This window comes from Dipteris shenzhenensis, chromosome 30 (assembly GCF_047967505.1).
Source record: "Dipteris shenzhenensis isolate YYH24624 ecotype China chromosome 30, Dip_SZ_1.0, whole genome shotgun sequence".
Classification (NCBI taxonomy): Eukaryota; Viridiplantae; Streptophyta; class Polypodiopsida; order Gleicheniales; family Dipteridaceae; genus Dipteris; species Dipteris shenzhenensis.
Genome location: NC_141625.1, coordinates 45,421,067 through 45,438,556, shown reverse-complemented (window position 1 = coordinate 45,438,556; position 17,490 = coordinate 45,421,067). Strand labels below are relative to the sequence as shown.

The 17,490-nt window shown below is 42.9% G+C and overlaps 1 protein-coding gene across 2 annotated transcripts in view; it reads right to left on the bottom strand.

Moving 5' to 3' along the window:
* The window catches only part of CSTF77 (Tetratricopeptide repeat (TPR)-like superfamily protein), a 149,980-nt gene that overhangs the window by 110,677 nt on the left and 21,813 nt on the right, over nucleotides 1–17,490 (bottom strand). For both annotated transcript variants that reach the window (XM_087401663.1, XM_087401664.1), the window contains exons 3-4: nucleotides 12,781–12,843; nucleotides 3,287–3,396 (exon numbers count right to left, since the gene is read on the bottom strand). In XM_087401663.1, coding sequence (XP_087257789.1) covers nucleotides 3,287–3,396; nucleotides 12,781–12,843 — 173 coding nt within the window. The remainder of the gene's footprint in view (nucleotides 1–3,286; nucleotides 3,397–12,780; nucleotides 12,844–17,490) is intronic.

The following is a 17,490-nucleotide window of genomic DNA, read 5'->3' as shown; positions in this document are numbered from 1 at the left end:
ATTGACTACAAGCTTCATGATTTTGCCACCATAAGTGTGAGCTTTCTGTTGTGCATATCCTATTCTTTCCTATAAGCTCCTTTACCATTCATAGCATTATTTTAAAAGGAAGTCTTAAGACGTATCCCTCGTAATTTTAATGGCATACAGCTCTATGTGCATAAGTCAAGCCATTTGTTAAGGAAAAAAAACTTATACATAATGGCTACCTATCCCACCTCACTATAAGAAATGAGCAGTTTGCAATGTTTCAATACAAGTCTACAAGTTGTCTAATGCATGGATGTTTGAGGATTGCAATAGATTGGCAACACTGAACTTCTTTTTGATATGCAACGGTTTAAACAATTAGTAACTCCTTCACAAACTCATTAGAGAATGGTGCGTGTAAGTTGATCGAATCGAGCCATGTAGCAGGATCCCTATATATTATCCCTTACTCAAAAAATGAAAACTTCATTCTCCAACGCAAGTCGGAAGGTTTCTACCGGATCATTAGTTTACACTCTTCTAAGCACGGAGAAAATAACCAAAAAACATTTCCTATTGGTTATGCATGAATTTACATACATGCAAATGCAAATGCAGTTATCAAACACTAGGGATCCTAATAACTTTAGCTCCGTACTTATGAGGCAAAAGCACATATTTGAAAACTTTCTTTGGTTCTACAGCCCAACACTTGATTTATCTCAATTCTTCCACATAGCAATCTAAACTAGATCCATTGATATCTTCAAGAGGGCTCAAGCTGGGAGATCATATTCAATATCACGACTAGGGATTTGATGTGCTTTAGATTAACTATAGATCATACATATAAGTGAAGCTAGTAGTATAAATGCCTAGGTGAGTTCCAAGATATCTTAAAGCAAAAGCATGCAATTCGCCATCTTGGCATACCCCTCAATCAAAGCACATAGGTACTCTGCACCATGCAAAGGCAACCATGCCCATATGGTGTAATTTGCCTAGCAAGTTCCACGATATCATAAAGCGAAAGCATGTAATTCACCATCTTGGCATGCCGCTCAATCAAAGCACATAGGTATTCCGCACCATGCAAAGGCAACCAAGCCCATGTGGTGTAATTTGGGGATCAACGTCTAAATGAAATTTATCCCAACCCATGTCAGCATCATTTGTTCCATCCAAAGGGGGTCAGTTTCCACCACTACGATCTCAAATTTGTGATGTCCTTGTCCTCCTACAATCGTCATGTCTCCCATTATTTAGAGTACCTACATTATATCTTGGGAAAAACATATATAATCAACCATACATCATTTTAAGAATGAGAGTCTTTTGGTTTTGCTTTAAATTCCTTCAAAAGTGCTATTCCTCTGCCGTTCACTTCCCACTTTCCATCATGATTCCTGCTAGGCAGCCTTAAACTTGGCTAGTTCCGTTGCTTTATCCTTCAGCTGAGCTCTTGTAAGTTCCTCAACTACCCATAGCTTAGTTCCTTTCAGCTTGTAGGACTGTTGTAGGATCTTGATCGTGAGTTAAATGTAATAACAGCATGACCTTTATGATGACTAATACAGACTGATGTAGTTTCACCCTCATCCTCAAGTTATCAAGCTTGTCGTCCTCATCTATTGTCCAGTCAATGTTAGGTATGGCTATTTTAACATGTGTTCAGGTATCAGTGAATGAAACCTCCTCATTGTACGATCCATCTGGGAGTCCCCCATTCCTGATCTTTAATGCATTATCATGTCTGGCTTCATGTTCCGTAATCTCTTCTTGAATATCAGCTTTGTTTACCTTTGCTCCAACTCCACAATGACCTCCTGCTTGGCTGTCTGCATTTCAGTTTGAACCAAATCCTTAACACTAGGGGTAGGTGGGGAAGCCTTGCAAGACTTTAAAACCTCGTGACTTACCTCCTGCTCCCCAAGTCCTTCAAGAACCTGGATTCTAGCTATAGCATATGCCAAGTGTGTCCTCAGCTCTCTCTCACTTAATCTTGTAGGACCAAAATATGTTCACGGTATCCATTAATGGGGCGGCCAAAAAGACCTCCTCTCTCATATATATGTGCATAAGGAGAGGGTATTCGAGCTGCAACTTAGCATATCGCGCCCTACTGGAAGGGGCTGCTAGAGTTGAGGGAGTTTTCGGAGAAGAGGAGGAAGAGAGGCTGTGCCACTCTTTGCTAGCCATTTCTCCTATTACCCCCTAGCTGAACTAACTCCCTAGCTGGGCTAGGGGTTCACCCCCCAAACGAGAACCTTTGCTACTGACGAGACTTGGCGGCACTGCTGCTCTACGAGGTGACCAGATGGAGACTACAGCAGGACTATGTAAGAGGGGGGTAGACAAAGGGCTACAGGGAGCTACGGGATAACGAGGTAACGAGATGACATGACCAAATGGGACGGAGGTTGGACGAACGTAGGCTACTATGGATATCTACAACGGAGGTCAAACAGAGGTCTACAAACAACCAGATGGATATCTACGACAAACGAAGGCTAGGATGAATGAAGAGAGAGAGAGAGAGAGAGAGAGAGAGAGAAAGAGAGAGAGAGAGAGAGGCACTAGCAAGAAGGCCAATGACTCCTCTTCCAAATGCCTAGCTTCAAGAGAATGTGAGATACATGTGTGTGCGTATGCAAGACTCAATAGCAGGTGCAATCGGCCCCCCTCTGTAAAGTATTTCATATCTATATCCAGTAAGCAACTAAATACAGTTGGAGGACTGAAAGAAAGAAGAAATGAACTTTATTAACATCTTTGAAATACAGTTGGAGGACTGAAAGAAAGAAGAAATACATCACTCCAGTGGTTTGTCCCCCAAAGTCATGGGGTCTCTACTCCGTCGTGTCCCTTGCTGCCCCTGACTCAAGTCACAGAAAAAGAATCTGTGATCATCCTCTAATGGCGGTCCGGCAAGGCCTCTGGGCTCTCCTATGTGCTTGCAAAAGCCAACCTCTATGGTGCTAAGTCTCGAGGAGAAAAATTCGCCACACACCAACGATTCAAATGGACCACAAAAAGTGTACCAAAATCTAGATCTCATAGTATGCAGGGTGTCTAAATGCAAAGTGCTCCTCTGCCTCAACCTCTATATCTCACATGGAATGCTCTCTGAACGTCCTATCTTGATAGGTAGCCGATGAGAAGATAGTCTAACAATGCAGTCAAGCAACACTGGTTACACAACTTTGAAGAAATAAGCATAGGAATTATACACATATAAGCAGAAGGATATATATATATATATATATAAAATTCAGAGTCAGCCATATGATGCAAATAGCCATATCTGCAACTTTACCAAAGATCAACATGTAGGCAGTTGAGCAAGCATCGACTAAATATTTGTTTTGTTGCATCATCATTGTTTGCATTCATCTGTGCCTCCACAAATGACCTCCAATATCTTGCCTGCAACACTTCAATATAAGCAACAATGATCCACAAGATTCCCTATCAATCCATATAGCACACATTCAAATTCCGTAAGGAGAAACCAGATTCAAACAAAACAAAGATACTATAACATCAGTGACTTGAAAGGTTAAAGAAAGCAGGATAAGAAGAATGCAAGCATTAATTATGAAAGTTCCAAATCGTCCCATTGCCATTACAACCTTGAACAGTCACGAGTAAACAGGTGGCCTTCACCACAGAAAATGACTAGTAAAACAAGTAAAATGATGTCTCAAGAGATCCTTCTCTATAGAGGTACAAAAATAGCCTTCACAAGAATTACATGGGCAAAAGAGGGGACAATACAATTGTGGCAAGATGCAAGTTCCAATTGATTTTAAAACTTTGAATTCTAATCATAAGAGGCAGACGAGAGAGGAAACTCAAACGGAAGAAGATGCAAAGAGTTCACATAGGATTACTAAAAGCCATGCAAAAGCAAAGGGCAGGGATCCTAAATGTGCATCACCATATTCTAGGGCTGTAGGGTAGCTCCATAGGCAATGATGGATCACTTATGAAGCCTTGTTGTTCTATAAGGACATGCCATCTTGCAGTAAAGCCACAAACCAATGGGAGAGGCCTCAACATGTCGCTAGCCAGAAGTAGATCTTTCGTGGCCAGTGAATGGTCCAAAGCCGTGATTAGAACCTAGAGAGGACATTGATATGACCTACTGCTGGAGCCAATGCCTCTTGTGCAAGGGGTCCATGGAAAGGCAACTATTTGAAGTCACCTGCATATACAGGTGCTATTAAACAAAAGGGCACCAGCTCAGACTGCCTAGACTGCTCAAGCCAGAACAACTCTCCAAGATCCCACTCCTGAAGAGGGTCTAACACGACCCCAGAGCTCCATTTTCACAAAATAGTTGTATTTGGAACGCATATGTTTCAACCAATGCAAATAAGGCAAAAGAGTCAAAAGGGGTAAGAATGCAATTCTCATTTTACAAATGGTGAAGGTATGCTTCGAAGGTCGTGATATTTGGGTATATGGATTCAAACTTCACATTCGTGAAAAAGTAGTTTTTCCAACAAAAGAAATCAACACTTTGTGACTTTATCAATTTGTTTTGTTTTGTTCTGAGAGCCGGCTTTGCTGTGTGAGGCTTATCTATGTCAAGACAGATCGAGTGGATATGTGGAAGTTAATGCGTTAGAAGATGCAAAACAGAACACATTAATTATTGCCTGCTTGGCGTGGACCAAAGCTGGTCAATGAAAAGCACCTCCTTGAATACATGCAGGCTCCATCTTCCTTTTGCTAGTGCCTTGAAAGAAGTTGCAATGAAGAAAGCAATTCCTTGATAACCAACCAGTTGCAGGATGGGGAGCCAAGGGAAACGGGTCATCGTCCCGTGAGGCACTGGGAGAGAACTCAACTTGGAGATGAGCCTCTCATAATTGCGCATAGCCTTCAGCACTCGGGAAGGAACTCAACTTGGTGATTAGCTCTAACACACTGAGAGCATGTGTCAGTGTGTTGGAGCTCACCACCATATTGAGTTCCCTGTCCGCTGTCGAATGTTGTGCTCAATTGAGCTCACCTCCAAGAAGAGTTCCCTCTTCCAATGCCTTGAAAGAAGTTTCTATTAAAAAGGCTATTTCAATTACAAGATGCTCGTATTGTCCTCCCGGAGCCACAAAACAAGCACAAAGAAACAACCATAGAAATGACATAGAAGGGTGCACGCTAGCTCACCTGCAACGATGACATTTGTGAGAAAAAGACTCCAGTCCCCACTGAGCCAGGAGCTAATCTACTCGCACAATCAACAGCATAAGTATCTGCATTTGCAAGTCCAGCACCATCCAAGCATCTGTCATATGCATCAAATCTGTAAAGTCCTCTAAGCAATGTGCCAGTCAACACCATGGTAAAGGCATGTGTAACATCATAGACTGCACACCTAACACCATCAAAGAGAGCCTGATATCCACAAGTAGGAAAGGCTAAAAGGGATATGAGGTTTTTACGGATGCTCGGTACATATAGTACATTGTGTAGAGTGACTAGACCACCAGATACTAAAGTAATGGCAACTTGCCCAATGCCTTTTACTGAATAAGATGCATTATTTGCAAATGTAATGGGTCCCCTCTTGGGTGCATCTTCAAGTGAGCAGAATAACTTCCTGCAGGAACTGATGTGCTTGCTAGCACCAATGTCAATGAACCACGCATCAGAAGCATCAAAAACTGTCATACATGCATCATGAATAGAAAGGTTGTACTGACAAGTAATAAGAAAAGCCAATTGTTGATCATGTGCAAATTGGGTGACTCATGCCTATCATCAATAATAGGAGCACCAGAAACTGCAAGACCTGACTGCTTCTTTTTAGATGCAATTCTCTTTTTGTACTCAGTGATGTCATGCCCAGGTTTCCTACAATAGTTACATCTCTTTTTCTTTTTCTTCTCTCCAAAAAAAGATGTATCAGAGGAACGACCAGCATGTGTATGAGGGGGCTTACCAACTTGCCCTTGTTTCTATGTTGAGTGGCAAAGGCTTAATCACTAGCATTTCTATTCACACGGCTTTGTTCCTCTTGTAACAAAAGGACAACCAGCTGGTCAAAAGCATAATGGTTGGCATTGCCCATGGCAACCAACCGCAAAGTAGTGGCAAAGCCCTTGTATGAATCAGGCAATCCATCAAGTGTCATGGATAAGATCTGAGAATCTGGAACTACCTCATCAATATTTGCCAACTACTCTTTCAAATCTTTAACACTGGTAAGATAGGCATCCATATTACCACCCTCTTCAAGCTTTAAGTCCTTCAACTGCTTGCGGAGATAGGCCACTCTAGCCTCATTCCGCACTTGATATAAGGAGGCAAGCTAATCCCATGTTTGTTTAGTTGTCTTGCATGAACAGATATGAGGGATAATAACCCTTTTTACTGACAGAGCAATCAAGGCATGTGCTTTTGCATTGCGTCCATCCCACTGAATTTGCTCCTGAGTAGGAGGTAAAGCAGTTGTAGTGGAAGAGGCAGCTGTAGTGGAAGGAGTTGTACCAGAAGAAGCATTAGACCCATTGCTAGATGAGCCTGATGCAGTACCAAATGTACTGGAAGCATTAGGTCTAGTAGGTCTGGCCGTAGAACCTGTAACAATATTCCAAAGATTCTCGGCAACCAAGACATGCCCCATCATCTAAGCCCACATGGGGTAATTTGTGTCATCACGTTTGTCCTCAGATCCAAGCATGCCAAACAAATCATCCTTGTTGCCAGCCATAGTGCAAAAATGCAAGGCAAAAGCACCAATTGACAATGCAAATGAGAGGTGTGCAATCTCCCAATTCCAAAAGGCAATTTACTTCACAAGCTTCAAAGCTTTTCATTGCAAATATGTGCCTGTCACAAGGTGTACCTGCTGCAAAAAGACTTCCAAAGGCAACACGAGGCCTTCCAAGGCAACACAGGGCCTTTCCACAATTCCAAGGAGCCAAAACAAAAGCCTGTTTTGCTGGAAATAAAAGAAGGCAATGCAGTAGGAGCTTATCAAAGATTTTTACCAAAATTACAGCAAGAAAAAGGCTCCAAACTTGAGGACAGGTAGTCACCCTTGTAGGAGAGGTGAAATGGACAGCAAATGGCAACTGAGGGTCCCAAGAGAAGCTGGAATGTGATATTACAGCAAGAGTATATGCTCCACAGCAATCAAGAGCTTGTGTGGAGGCTTCCACAAGCGAAGGCCAGCAAGAGAAGACCTTGAAATGAATGCAGCAGCAGCTAGAGGTGACAAGCTCTCAGCCCGAGGTGAAGAACCAGCAAATGAGAGCAAGGGGGCTGCAAGAGAGCACTCCGAAATGCAGCACCAGGTGCAAAAGATGAAAGTCGGCTGATATGGGGTACTCTGAATTGCAGCAACAGGCTGAAAGTGTGCAAGTCGGCTGGTTTAGGGCTGCTGCAGGCCTTGGAACAGCTCGGGGGTGGCTTGTAGAGCTCCGAAATGCTGGAACAGGTCAAAATACAGCAAGAGGGCCGCACAGACGTAGACACCTAGGCTGGAGGAGCACCTAAGAGGTGATTTCCGATGATGGAAGTGCTTGGAAAAGCCTCGGGTGACCACACGTGCAGCTGCGCCTCGAAATGTGTGCAGACTAGAAAACCGACAGGCCGCCAAACAGCCGTCAATGAGCACTAGAGGGCTCGGGGTGGCTGGAAATGGCTAAGGGGAGAGGCCCGGACCTGCTCTGATACCACTGTAAGCTAGGGCAAGCAAGGAAGCAAGGAGGAAAAATCAGTACTGCTATAATGATTGCTGCAATGAATGAATGAGTGCAAAGTACATATATACCTAGATGAATCCAGGAACATTCCCAAACTCATCCTCTAAAAACACAACATAGTGCAGTTTCAATCTCACGATAGTCACTCATAAGATTGAAAACCATAAACTCCATCACGCATAGTAGGGACTAGCTACTATGACATCCCCACTGACGTCGTCAGCGCCCAACAGTGGGTGTAGACCATAGTATAAAAGTATGCTCCCACACATACAAATCCACACACCCACACATACTTCAGCATCCATTTATACAAGGTCTTCGAACTGAGTTTCTGTCGGCACTCCGGAGGTGAAGGGCAAACTCAGCCATGACGAAGGCTAGCACTAAAGGAGAAGGCTAATCAAAAAGTAGTCCAAATCTCTTCATTCGAGCTACAACTGCATGTGAAGTCTAAACAATTTCATTTTAGTCCCTCCCAAACAAGCATCTAAATCTAAATCTTAATCTAGCTAATAGGGCAACGCACCATTTAAGCTAGAAAGAATTATTGCAATACCAGCAGGCCGCAACTTGGAATTATTGCAATACCAGCAGTCTGCTAATACGGCAGAAGCATATACCTAGATGAATCCAGGAACATTCCCAAACTCATCCTCTAAAAACACAACATAGTGCAATTTCAATCTCACGATAGTCACTCATAAGATTGAAAACCATAAACTCCATCATGCATAGCAAGGACTAGCTACTATGACATCCCCACTGATGTCATCAGCACCCAACAGTGGGTGTAGACCATAGTATAAAAGTATGCTCTCACACATACAAATCCACACCCACACATACTTGAGCATCCATTTATACAAAGTCTTCGTACTGAGTTTCTGTCGGCACTCCGGAGGTGAAGGGCAAACTCAGCCATAACGAAGGCTAGCACTAAAGGAGAACGCTAATCAAAAAGTAGTCCAAATCTCTTCATTCAAGCTACAACTGCTTGTGAAGTCTAAACGATTTCATTTTAGTCTCTCCCAAACGAGCATCTAAATCTAAATCTAAATCTAAATCTAGCTGACAGGGCAACGCACCATTTAAGATAGAATGAATTATCGCAATACCAACAAGCCGCAACTTGGACAAAAACTTCACAAGGTGAAATTTGCATGTCCGCTAATACGGCAAAAGCATTGACCTAGATGAATCCAAGAACATTCCCAAACTCATCCTCTAAAAACACAACATAGTGCAGTTTCAATCTCACGATAGTCACTCATAAGATTGAAAACCATAAACTCCATCACGCATAGCAGGGACTAGCTACTATGACATCCCCACTGACGTCATCAGCGCCCAATAGTGGGTGTAGACCATAGTATAAAAGTATGCTCTCACACATACAAATCCACACACCCACACATACTTGAGCATCCATTTATACACATAGTATAAAAGTATGCTCTCACACATACAAATCCACACACCCACACATACTTGAGCATCCATTTATACAAAGTCTTCGTACTAAGTTTCTGTCGGCACTCCAAAGGTGAAGGGCAAACTCAACCATGACAAAGGCTAGCACTAAAGGAGAAGGCTAATCAAAAAGTAGTCCAAATCTCTTCATTCAAGCTACAACTGCTTGTGAAGTCTAAATGATTTCATTTTAGTCTCTCCCAAACGAGCATCTAAATCTAAATCTAGCTTATAGGGCAACGCACCATTTAAGATAGAAAGAATTATCTAAATCTAGCTTATAGGGCAACGCACCATTTAAGATAGAAAGAATTATCGCAATACCAGCAGGCCGCAACTTGGACGAAAACTTCACAAGGTGAGTTTGCATGTCCGCTAATACGACAAAAGCAAAGTACACCCAATATAACAACACCCTAGGATAGGGTATCCTAGTAGTACCTAGTTTACTAACTGGTACATGTACAAACTGTACCATATGTCCTAACTGCCCATAACTAGGCCTACAAGCAACTTACCAAGGAATGAGTGGCACCTATGGATAGCCCATAGAATGGTCTACACTGCCAACCAAAAAGCTAGGAAGCTACTTTAAAAAAGACTTGTAACACTGCAACAAGGTACTACAACTAGCACACAAGCTAGCCCAACAAGTACTCACTACATAGCAAGTTCATAATATTTTCTTTTTTACTAGATCTAAGGGATCACTATTAGTGATTGCCAGCTGGTAAATATAACTATTAAAGTAGGCATGAGATGGGGGTCACCTTTTCCCATGTCCCACTCTTTCTCAAGTAAGCCTTTGTTTGTACTACGATTATTCACAACATCATGTTCTATTGACGAATATCAAAATTTCACACATACTTGTAGAAGCTAGCAATACTCACATCTAAAACTTATTTTTATTTCTCTTATTTTCCTAATTTCCAAATCATAACAAAATCTTGATTATCTTATTTTGAATGTTGTATCATATGTGAACAATTTAAAAAAAACCTTAACGTTCTTACTAGTTTTCTCTCTCTCTCTCTCTCTCTCTCTCTCTCTCTCTCTCTCTCTCTCACAATTGATCCACTTCCATGACCAGGTCTGCATTGGGCTCTATCTGATTAATATGCGACGACACAAAGAGACACTATTGCAACAAATCAGAGACCAGCAGCAGGAGGTGACCGCACCACAAGTTAATGAGGCAGACCAAGGACAGAGACATGTCATAGGGTTTTATGCCTTTGAGTCAACTCCAGGACACAATGGGGTGGAGGAGGAGGAGCTAGCTGATATCAGGGCAGTATGGATCAATAGAGAGAGTCGACACGATGCTTCCGAGCAAGGGACGCAAAGACCACTCACTACACTAAAAACGAAAGAGGTACGACCTATTCAGCTCTCCTCAGAGGGGACAGACAGAGATGAGGCATCACTCTTGACATAACCCATCGGATCCATAGATCAAGGAGACCATGTCCTCCGCCATAGTGCGAGACAGCTCAAAAGACATAGATCCAGGATATCCTCGCAGCCCACCGGAAAGCCACCACGGTGCCGGGTTTCGGCTTTTGAGTCTCAGCTTTCACTTTGTATTTGAGTTTTGTTTGAGCTCTTGAGCTGTTTAGCTTAGTATAGCACTCGGCAAGGACCCTAGTGTGACCTTTGCTTCGACCCTTCGAGCATCAGCTTGAATTGAACAATCATAGAAAGTTTTGCAAAAGTGGCAAGCCGGGTAGAGAGAGAAGCTTATTTTAGACAAGGGCTGCACATCTAAAGCTTTCTTCAAAAGCTTACATGCAACACACATGCACACACATACGCGTGCATGCACACACACGAGACAAAGGTGTGTCAAGGAAGTTATTCCTCCACCTTCTCTTCATGAGTGACATGAGCCTTTTGACTTTGCTTGTATTTGAAGACCTTCAAAAAATAGACTCCAGACCATGTTGGCAAAGGGCCGGACCAGTTCGGCTGGCAGCACGTTCAGTTGGCCCATTTAGGGTTAGATTGGCTAATCTGGCGAGCCAGATCAAAGGGCCTAGTTCCCTATATAAAGGCCCCATTATGGGCACTCCAAGCGATCATTCTGCAGGAGTCTTTGTACAGTCCAGGAGCACGCACAGAGGAAGATCTACATGCTGTGGAAGAGCCACATTGTAGTGCACAGGAGGATCAACAGGGGGGGAGCAGGAGACTCTACTAGAGCAGACACGGAAGTCTGTAGGAGGTGCACGGTGATCTAGGAGAGGTCTACAACATTAAAAGGGACTGATGGAAAACTACGAGAGCTTATGCCTTATCATTCATTTGGTTGGGCAGAAATGACTTTCACTTTCATAATGTCTATGTGAATGCTGAAGCTTTTTCTTCAATGGCTGGACAGGAAAGAAACGATATAGTGAAGCAGATCCAGGAGGTAAATGGACAACTTGCCAAGTTGATGCAGCAAGACTTGTAGTTGCACCATACTCTCAGCTAAGCTGGCTGAGGAGGGGCTTAGGATACCCAACATGCTTTTCTTCTTACTTGGAACTTGACAGATCATGCCGCCACCTTCTTGAGTCCTTGGAGGTGGTTTTTTGAGATGGATACAGAACATACCCCTAGTAAACGTTTTAAAAAGGTTGATAATATAACCTCTTTTTCCTTTTTCATTCAAGGTATTGTCCTTGCCACATCTCGACGTCAAGCTGTCACACACCACCTCGAGTACCACTGCAGAGAAGAGTTGCAGATGCCAGCAGTAGATCTCAGATATGTTCCAAAGATGCCATGACTCCCGCAAGATCCCAGTCGAGCTCACACAGAGCTCAGGCTATTCATGACTGACAAGACATATGATGCAGGACACAAGGCATGACACGGTCCAATACTTGGACTCTATTCCTATTTTTTGCAGTAGCTCATAGGAGGAGTGATAGACAACTCTAGCTACCCCCTGGGCGTGTACTCTCGTGTTGGTTTCGGTTCTTCTTGGTCTCATATGCTTTTTGGTCTTCTACAAAGTTTATTAACCTTTTTCTTTCTTCCTTTCTTTCTCTCTCTTTTCTCTCACACACACGGCAATCAATGGGCAATCAATGATATCACAAATGGAACAATGTTATGACATACAATCTGAAATTTTTGCAAAGACATACACAGCCACATTGCTTCTTTAGCATTCCTCCCTAGCATTCTTTTGCACAAAGAAAATCTTAAGGCTTCATGATTCATGACCTCAATAGACCTGTAATGAACATAACCATTGTAGATTAATGAAGTACATCCACACGACCAGGCAAGGCTGTCCTGTCTACTCATCTTAAATGCACAAAACTTCCGGCAACAGAATCACCTCTTCATGAACAGATCTTTTCACACAAAGAAAAAGTAAGACAGGGCTTATATTTGTGCTTTCTTGCTCAATATGTCCTTTTCTTAATTGAACCCTCATCATGTGCAATTAGATGCATATTTTCTCAATCAAAACCTCAAACAGCCTATATTTCAATAATTGAGAAATCGTGATACTTGGGCGGCCACAACAATGTAAACTTGTTCTTTCAAAATGGACACCCCACAACATGAGATTGCATAAACAAAAAACAATGCAATGTTGCTCACAAATGGGGCTTACCGCTGTTGGAAAATTGGATAATAGAAGCTCATACAAAGCAGCTGCTTCAGATACAGGCCTTGCCTGCTGCCAAAAGAACCCATCAGAAACTATTTAGGACAATATATGCAGGTTGAATCCACCAAATTCTGCAGACACACCGAGCTTCCTCACATCAAATTATAACTTTCTATACACAACTAGCTTTTTTGCATAAGGAGCTCTCCTCCCCCCGCCCCCCCCCCCCCCCTCTCTCTCTCTCTCTCTCTCTCTCTCTCTATATATATATATATATATATATATATATATACACATTTATTTATTTGCCAAGCAAGGTATCCAGATGGACAAGCTTCCCCCCTTTTCAGTACAACATGGATGCCCCTCCTCAGTCGATCCCACGAGACGAGATTAACCGTATCATACGGTTAGACCTCCTCCAGCTTCATACATCCCGGACTACCGAGACCACTTCTTGAGAGTATCAAAGGAGGGATTCATCATCAGACCGTAGTATCTCAAGGACAGAGAAGTCTCACATGCATTGAGGATTGCCACTGGTTAGATGCGGGTTTTGTCCCATCAGTTGAGGATAGAGGCAAGGAGAGCAGCAGGTACACCGTATACCTAGAGAGCAGCGGGTTTGCACGCGGGCGGTTGAGACAGAGGAGCATTTTCTTTGTGTTTGCCCAACCTACTATGAGATCCAAGGGCGTTACCACTTGGGTAGAAGCCATAAAACCAACCGGTTCAGTTACATGTATAGGATGATCATCATCATCATCTGAACTTGAGTCTCCATCAATTTGGGGATCCACAAGTCTCTTCCTATCATAAATTTGGCTTCTCTTGAACTGGTCCAACCTTTTATTAAAAGTGGCAGACATGTTCTGCATCCTTTGGTCAATCCTCTGATTATTGGTCTTAATCTCATTAGTTAGCTCCTTGAATATCTGTAGCATTGGGTCCACACAATTCTTTATGATCTGCTCTTGGTTAAGGGATGTTTGTACTTGAGGAGTTGCTGCCAAATCCCCTTGAACATTGCCAACATGAGGATCATTGGGTTCAGAAACTACAATCTGATCATTAATTGCTTCCTTCTCTAAGATGGGATCAAGGATACCCATTGTCTGCTTACTAGCTTGACCTATAGACCTCTTTACAGGCATCTTTAATGACTCGAATCAAGAGTAAATGCACTGTCTTAAGCCCTGATAAAAAACCAATACCAAAAGCCCCAAATGCTAGTTTTGCCCTAATTTCGAAGGTTAAATTTTTGAGAAAAAACTTGAAATTTCCCACTTGATGAGGCGATCCTTATGCTAAGAATGAACCATAGAGCCAATCAGAAGTAGAAAATCGTAACATTGCACCTGGATTACAAGAAATTGCTAGAACATTTGGCAAATAACTGTCCTGCGCTAGCTATTGCAACTGAATTTCGAGTTTCTCAGTAACAAAAAATCAGATCACTATCAAACTTTATCAGCTGCATCCATGGAGCTGGGCGACCATATGCACTAAGGCTGACCCAAAATGGAGTTATAAATCTGAAATTTCGCAGCATTTCTTCTGTTCCAGCCAGTCAAATTTGCTCATAGCTCCTCCAAATAGTCTTAGATCACCACCAGACTTAGGGAGCAGCCTTATGAGGTTAGGGCGAACAAAACAAGCCAAGAATGCCCTAATTTGGTGCAGGAAGACAGCAGATCGTTGCTTTCTTCACTTTCTTGCGCCAAAGAGAAAAAAAACGTCAATGTTGACTCAATCCTCCTTCCTTTTAGGAATCTCATGCATAGAAATAATCAGGGAAGCAAGGGCTTTCCACTGATGTAAGAAGCCCCAAATTATGAGCATTTCGAAAATTAGGGTTTCTCAGAGCCTGCCATGTGGCAGCTCACAACAGAGAGCACTTCTGGTGCTGAATTTTTGCAGAGAGGTAGGCTCTAGGCTCAAGAGTAGATGCTCCAAATTTCAAAGTGATTGGACAAAAAATTTCCCACCAATTCCCACGAAAAGTGCTCTAATACCAATGCAACAGGACTGCTCCTAACTGATAGTAAACACACCCAAACTTGGTAGAATATGCAGGAAGGTTAGAATAGAGTAGTACCTTATGTTTTAGGAAAAAAGTAGGGGTAGAAGGTCATGGGCTGGACCTGCAACAAAGACTTGTGAGGGGCTGCACAAGGACAGGAGGAAATCAATCCTTTTTAGAATTCAGCTGAGTGTTGGAACTCTTGCTGTGTATTCTATTTCAGTAATGAAGTACAAGTCATGAATTCTCTTGCCAAGTACAACTAGAGCCCTTATATAGGTATGGCCCAGGGTAGTACAAAGCAGTATTGCTTATGGGATTACCTCCTAGGATGCCACGTGGCAACTTATGCTATCCCCTAAAAAAAATAAGAAAACACTTACAAGCCAATAAAGGCCTTTCTACTAACTTTTAGCCTAAGTAAAAAGTAACCCTCTGTTACACTCTTGGACTTCTAAGTTTGTTTCCTCAAAATCATTAAAGGACATGGGGTCCTCTCAGGGACTTGCGACGGTATTAAATGTTAGTTTTAAAACATTGTATTAAAACATTTTGAACGTTTTTAAATTAACCTTGGGGTGTTTTAAAACGGTGGGCGATGAGTATAAGACAGCTTTTCGTACAAAGTATGGACACTATGAATGTTTGGTCATGCCTTTTGGGTTAAACAATGCCCCGGCCACATTCATGACACCAATGAACGACACCTTCAGGCCTTTCCTCAATAAGTTTGTCATCGTTTACCTCGATGACATCATCGTTTTCAGTAAATCCTTACATGAGCACAAACAACATCTTCACCAAGTTTTTGAAGTTCTCCATGCAAATTCTCTCTACATCAACGTTGAGAAAAGTGAGTTCTTCAAAACCCAACTCGAATATTTGGGACATGTTATTTCATCTCAAGGCATCTCTGTGGATCCCAAGAAGGTCGAGGTAATCCGAAACTAGCCTACTCCTAAGAATGTTCATGATGTCCGCTATTTTCTCAAATTGGCAAACTTCTACCATACAAAGGTCTATCAGTTTTCCGGGATTGCAACTCCTTTGTCTGAATTATTGAAAAGCACAGCAGTTTGTCAGTGGCTTCCCAAAACGGAGTATAGTTTTCGACAACTCAAGCAAGCACTCACTACCACACCTGTTATGGCTATTGCTGACCCAAACATTCCGTTTGAGGTCATGACCGACGCTTCCAACATTGCTACAGGAGCAGTCTTGATGCAAGAAGGCAGAGTTATTGCTTTTGACAGCCATAAACATTCCAATATCCAAACCCGATACCCGGTTTATGATAAGGAGTTTCTTGCCATTATACAAGCTTATCGCTCTTGGAAACATTATCTCATGGGAGCCGACTCGGTGGTAAACACAAACCATCACTCTCTAAACTATATCATTACTCAGCTAGTCGTGAACGCTCGACAAGCATGCTCGGTTTAGTTTCTAGCCAACTTTCGCATAACCATTGAGTACATTCCAAGACTACGCAATGTAGTTGCAGATGCTCTCAGCAAGTTAACTCTACCATCAGCTGTAGTAATCTCTACATTATCTGTGGATGTTCTGAATTCATTCATGTAATGAAGGGGAAAAAGAGGCCAAGTTAGAGGCCCTTTGGGTGGAATATGTGGAGGGACTATATAAGTCTCCATCCACCCCCTACTCTGTACTTTTTGATGTGACATCTAATCCTATCTACTCTCCCTTCCTCCTTCCTACCTACGCTCACTCACTCTCTCTCTCTCTCTCTTCCCTACTCCCTCTCCGTCTCTCCCTCTCTTTCCTACCTCATTCTCTCTCCTACCCTTTCCTCTCCTTCTTCCCCTTTCTCTCTCTCTCTTCTGCTCCTCTATCCCCCTTTCTCCAAATCTGTCCCTACCGCTTCACTACATTGGTATCAGAGCCCAAGCTCTTAGCACCTGACCCTCGCTGAGTCTTGCTATCAATCGTAGTTTGCAAGCGCTTCAGGCTAAGGAGAACTACTAGCCCCTCATCAGCCAAGCTACGTCAAGGAAACAAGCGTGGGCTACCAGCGAACAAACATGCGCCACCAACGAAATCTAGGACACCAGCAACAAACAGCACGGACGTGCACCATCAACGAATCCTTGTGCACCATCAACGAGGTGCCGGATTACGTAGTTGCCCAACAGCCTGTATTGCAAGTTTGAGCCTCAACTCTGCTCCAGCTTCCCCGTCGTTCCCTACTTCCAGCAATCCAACCCCCTGGTCGTCCCTGCTCCAACCCCCTAGTCGTCGCACTGCTCCAACTCCCCCGCCATCCTGTCATCGCTGCTCCAACTCTCCCGAATACCATCGTTGCTCCAGTTCCCCTGCCGTCCTTGCTTCCCTTAGCCAACCACGCCATGGCCGCCACACTTGCTGTCGCCGCACCACACCGCGCTGTCACCATTTACCTTGCCAAAAAAACCTTAGACCTTCTTCTTTCCTAAGGTTTACTAGTCAAGGTTAGTTGGGAAAGTTAGGTTTGGCTAGTTTGGTTAGGTTTAGTTAGTGGATTGAGTTAGGTTAGTAGATTGGGTTAGATTAGGTTACGTTTAGTCAGTTAGGTTTAGTTAGTTTGGTTCAAAGAAAGGAACCTTCTATAAGTGCTCGCAAAACTTTATACAAAACAGCAGCCCTGAAGGTGCTGAGTATGGAAAAACCGTTAAAGGCTGAAAGAACAA